The sequence below is a fragment of the Sapajus apella genome, unplaced genomic scaffold, assembly GCF_009761245.1.
Source record: "Sapajus apella isolate SASKATOON/1434 unplaced genomic scaffold, GSC_monkey_1.0 scaffold6, whole genome shotgun sequence".
In the NCBI taxonomy this organism is placed as follows: domain Eukaryota; kingdom Metazoa; phylum Chordata; class Mammalia; order Primates; family Cebidae; genus Sapajus; species Sapajus apella.
In genome coordinates this window covers 33,126,385-33,130,918 of record NW_022436946.1, presented here as the reverse complement: position 1 = coordinate 33,130,918, position 4,534 = coordinate 33,126,385, and the positions used below count along the sequence as shown (strand labels likewise).

General features: G+C 38.8%; 1 protein-coding gene across 3 annotated transcripts in view; it reads right to left on the bottom strand.

The window, feature by feature from the left end:
• The window catches only part of ZUP1 (zinc finger containing ubiquitin peptidase 1), a 29,055-nt gene extending 25,310 nt beyond the window's left edge, over positions 1 to 3,745 (bottom strand). For 2 of the 3 annotated variants that reach the window (XM_032274969.1, XM_032274971.1), the window contains exons 1-2: positions 3,490 to 3,742; positions 1,614 to 2,186 (exon numbers count right to left, since the gene is read on the bottom strand). In XM_032274969.1, the coding sequence (XP_032130860.1) occupies positions 1,614 to 2,172 (559 nt within the window). In that variant the 5' untranslated portion in view covers positions 2,173 to 2,186; positions 3,490 to 3,742. Of the gene's footprint in view, positions 1 to 1,613; positions 2,187 to 3,489 lie in introns of all 3 variants that reach the window. The other variant, XM_032274970.1, reaches the window with a different exon arrangement.
• Between the last annotated feature and the right edge of the window lie 789 nt (positions 3,746 to 4,534).

Below are 4,534 nucleotides of genomic sequence, written 5' to 3'. Positions count from 1 at the left end.
AAGACCCAGGAGGCGGAGGTTGCGGTGAGCCGAGATCGCGCCATTGCACTCCAGCCTGGGTTCAGGCAATTCTCCTGCCTCAGCCTCCTGAGTAGCTGGGATTACAGGCACGTGCCACCATGCCCAGCTAATTTTTTGTATTTTTAGTAGAGATGGGGTTTCATCATGTTGACCAGGATGGTCTCGATCTCTTGACCTCGTGATCCACCCGCCTCGGCCTCCCAAAGTGCTGGGATTACAGGCTTGAGCCACCGCGCCCGGCCCGACTTTATATCTTTTACAAAAATTAATTCAAATGGATCATAGATCTAAATATAAAATGCAACACTATAAAACTTCTAGAAGTTGGCGGAGTTTTTAGGCACAACACCAAAAGTAAAATCCATGAAACATGAAATTGTCAAGTTGCACTTTGTTAAAATTAAACACTTCCAATCCATAAAAGACACTGATGAAAGAATGAAAAGACAAGCCACAGACTAGGAGAAAATATTTGCAAAATACACATCCAAAAAAGGACTTGTATCCAAAATACAGAACACATTTTTTTTTTTTTTTTTGAGACAGGGTCTTATTCAGTCACCCAGTCTGGAGTGCGGTGGTGTACTCACTACAGCCTCCACTTCCCAGGCTCAGGTGATCCTCCTACTTCAGCCTCCCAAATAGCTGGGACTACTGATGCATGCCACTACAACTGGCTTTTTTTTTTTTTTTTTTTTTTTTAAGAGACGGGCTTTTGCCATGTTGCCCAGGATGGTCTTGAACTCCTGGGTTCAAGGGATCTGCCCACCTTGGCCTCCCAACTTGCTGGGATTACAGGCATGAGCCACGACACCTGGCCCAACAATTCTTAAAGTTCAACGATAAGAAAAAGACATACGATCGTAAATGTGTATACACCAACAACAGAGCATCAAAATACTTGAAACAAAACCTGACAAAGCTGAAAGGAAAAACAGATAAATTTATAATTGTAATCAGGGATTTCAACAACCCTTTCTCAAAAATTGGTAGAACTACTAGAAGTACTACTATAGAAAATGAGCAAGGATATAAATAATCTGAGCATGATCAACAGGATCTAGTTACATACATAGAACATTCCACCCAACAAAGCAGAATACACTTTTTTTTTTCCAAGTACCCATGGAACATGACCAAGATAGATCGTGGCTTGAGTCATAAAATAGGCCTCAACAAATTTAAAAGAACTGATATCACACAAAGTTTGTTCTCTAACAGACTATAATAGTTTCTAACAGACTATTCATAACAAAATAATGGAGTCAAACTAGAACTCAACGCAGTCAGAGAGTTCAGGATAGTCCAGATGAGATGCTATTGGGCTAGTGACAATAAAAAGAATATCTCTGGAAACTATACAGAAAGTTTCAAAACTACTGTTAATGTAGCTGAAATATTTTATATCTGCATCAACATTCTTTTCCATAATATACTTTTATATTTTAATAATGGCAAATGAAAAATGTTATAGATATAAAATAGATTTCAAAACATATCTGTAATCTGACTTACAAACCAACTTTTGGAATACCACATATTAATTTAAGGCTGTAAACTTATAATAATTTACAATGAAATAAAAACTTTACCTTCCAATGGAATGTCTAAAAGATTGGCATGCTTTGTTTTCACATGAGTTTCCATATCTTCACTATGCTCCTCTATTTTTCCACAGAAAGGACATTCGGGAGGACTGTACGTTGTTTCATAAATAGATCCTTTTATTTCGGTCAAGCCAGACTGTTTTTCCTTACTTGTCAGGAATTTTCTAGATTCACTTAAGTTCTCTGAATAAAAGGCTTCATGTTTTAAAGTACTATCTTTAATCAGGCTTTGAGCTGAATTTTTTGGATTAGATGTACAACCTGAATGAATACTTGAATTAACTTCTGTTCCACACTGTAGAGTGTTGTCTTTCTTGTTATCTGAAGTTCCATATTGTACTGTATTTATCCTCTCAAAGTTTCTTTCAAGTGTATTCTGCTCAAAATGAGCTGTTTCAATATGAAAACACATTTTATCATAATTCACACCTGACAACTTGCAAAACGGACATATAATTTCATTTTCCATGTGAACAATTAGAAGGTGAGCCTTCATGTCTGGTTCTGAGGTTACTGTTTCTCCACAAATATCACAGGAAAGCATGGTATGACAAGTAGCTAGAAAAGAACATTATTTTAAGTTTCAAAGTAAAATTTGAAGAAAAAATGCATTTCATAAAATGATTTGAGACAATTATTTGGTCTTTAATGCTGGATTATTTTGATGAAGAAGTTTTCAATGTACTTACTGTTCCTCAAATACACAAACTTATTTATAAATAGCAACCAAAATTTCAAGTGTATCGTTTCAAAAAATAATAATAATAACAAAATAATGAAAACAAGTAATTTTAAAAATAAAATATTTCAAAAAATGTCTCTGGCCCAAGGTTGAGAAAAAATAACGTTTAAAAAATTGTCCAGGTAAGATAAATCAGGTAAGAAAAAATGAAAAGAAACCTCTTTATCAACTGATATATCTAAATACTGAACACTGAAGCTGATTATATTGAGGGTAAATAAGCACATCTTAATAATAGAGGTTAACACTTAAACAGCTTTACATGTATTAAACTAATTTAAGTACTATTATTATCGTTCTGCACATAAAAAAATCCTGACTCAGGTCACCACAGGTAGAAAAAGGTGGAAGTCAATATGCTAACTCAGTCATGCTCCACAGCCTGTACTCTCAACCCCAAGAATAAATGCAGAAGTAGCATAGTAGAAAAAAAACCCTTATTCCAGAGTCAAGAGAACTGGGTAATTTCAGATTCATCATTTTTAGGTAAGGCATCTCATCTCTCTAGGTTCAGTACTACTTTTGGATTTATGGATAAATGAATTACTGACTACTGACATAAAAGTGTTAAGAAATAACAATTTAAAAAAAGCAATCACCTCGGCGGCAGCACCTTCCTACTACAGACCATCATTCAGCCAAAGACAATTAAAAAAAAAAAATAAGAAAAGAAATGATACTATTCCCTTCATTTAATAAATTTACCTTTAAAATACCTCTTTACATGGTCCTTATTTTTCTCATTTCTCTCCAGACGAATGGATATAGTCTCTGATTTTAGAAGGCAGTTTTCCCACCCCCCACCCCGAAGTGTGATTAATGTCACACCCGGAGTTTCTTTTCCGGTTGCTGGGACACGGTCAGACACAGAATGATGCATTTGGACGTGGACTCAGATGAAGCGGGTAAGACACAAGAGGGTACCCAGATGCATCGGAGGAAGCTAGTGAGAGACAAGACGGTACCCAGTGCCGGGATAGGTGAGGCCATAATGCCGCAAGGCCGAGTCTGACAAACGTTCCGTGCCAAAGGGCCAAGCCAGGGACACAAAACTAACAGGCACGAAATAGGTCAAAGCTTTGGGCCTGGGGAATGAGGGAGGGGACCATCAATTCTTACCGTCCCGGAGGCCAGCAGCTGCCACACTGTGCTCCGCTAGGCTTCCCTTTTGGTCCTTAGCTGCCAGAGGAGTGCGTGCGCGGCGTCCAATATCTCTCCCGGCCTGAAGACTGAAGACAGGCCCTTCCAATACGCAGAGATTCAGTTAACCGAGGAAAATAATTAGGAATTTCCAACACCTTGGCCCTCAATACCTCATTCAAAATACACTTCCTTAGTCCCACGGAAGAGAAGGAATCCCAGCATGCGCTGCTCCACGCCGGTCTGTGTGCAGTGCATTCTGGGAGACGTAGTCATTTTGCATTCCTCCCATTTCCGATATTTTCCTTCCCCCAAGTCTTAGTGACCTTAGAGCCCACTTTTCTCTCCTAGCAAGTGAAAAGTGGGCTCTAAGGTCATTAAGACTTAATCTGAATGAGTTCATAGGGCAGTTCCTGGGGCAAACAGTAGTCTACAAGCTCCCTGTAGGGCCTGCTGAGTAGCACTCTATTTTAGTATCAATGATGGGTTTATAATATTGCTAGGTATCAAGCTCCCAGCTGTACGCTGAAGGTAGAGGATACCAGGTTCTTTCCTCAAGGTTACAGGATAACAATCTTGGTATGTATGTATGTATGTATGTATTTTTTAGAAACAAGGACTCTTTCTCTCACCCAGGCCAGAGCCCAGTGACTACAATAGCTCACCACAGCCTCGAACTCCTGGCCTCAAATGATGCTCCCAACTCGGCCTCCCAAAGTGCTCACATTGAAAGTGTGAGCCACCATGTTAGTCCAAGATCACAATGTTTTATTTTTTGTTCAGCCTTTATTTCATTCAACAAATATTTAAGGAGTGTCTGTTAGAAAAGCATTGCTTGGAACAGGAGCTACAGCAGTAATCAAAATACACAAAATCCAGGACTTTTGAGGCTTACATGCTGGTGGGGTATAGGAAATAAAAAGTAAATTAACTGATCATGATAAGTACTATGAAAAAAATAAAACTGGATTGGCCAGGTGCAGTGGCTCACACCTGTAATCCCAGCACTTTGGGAGGCCAAGGG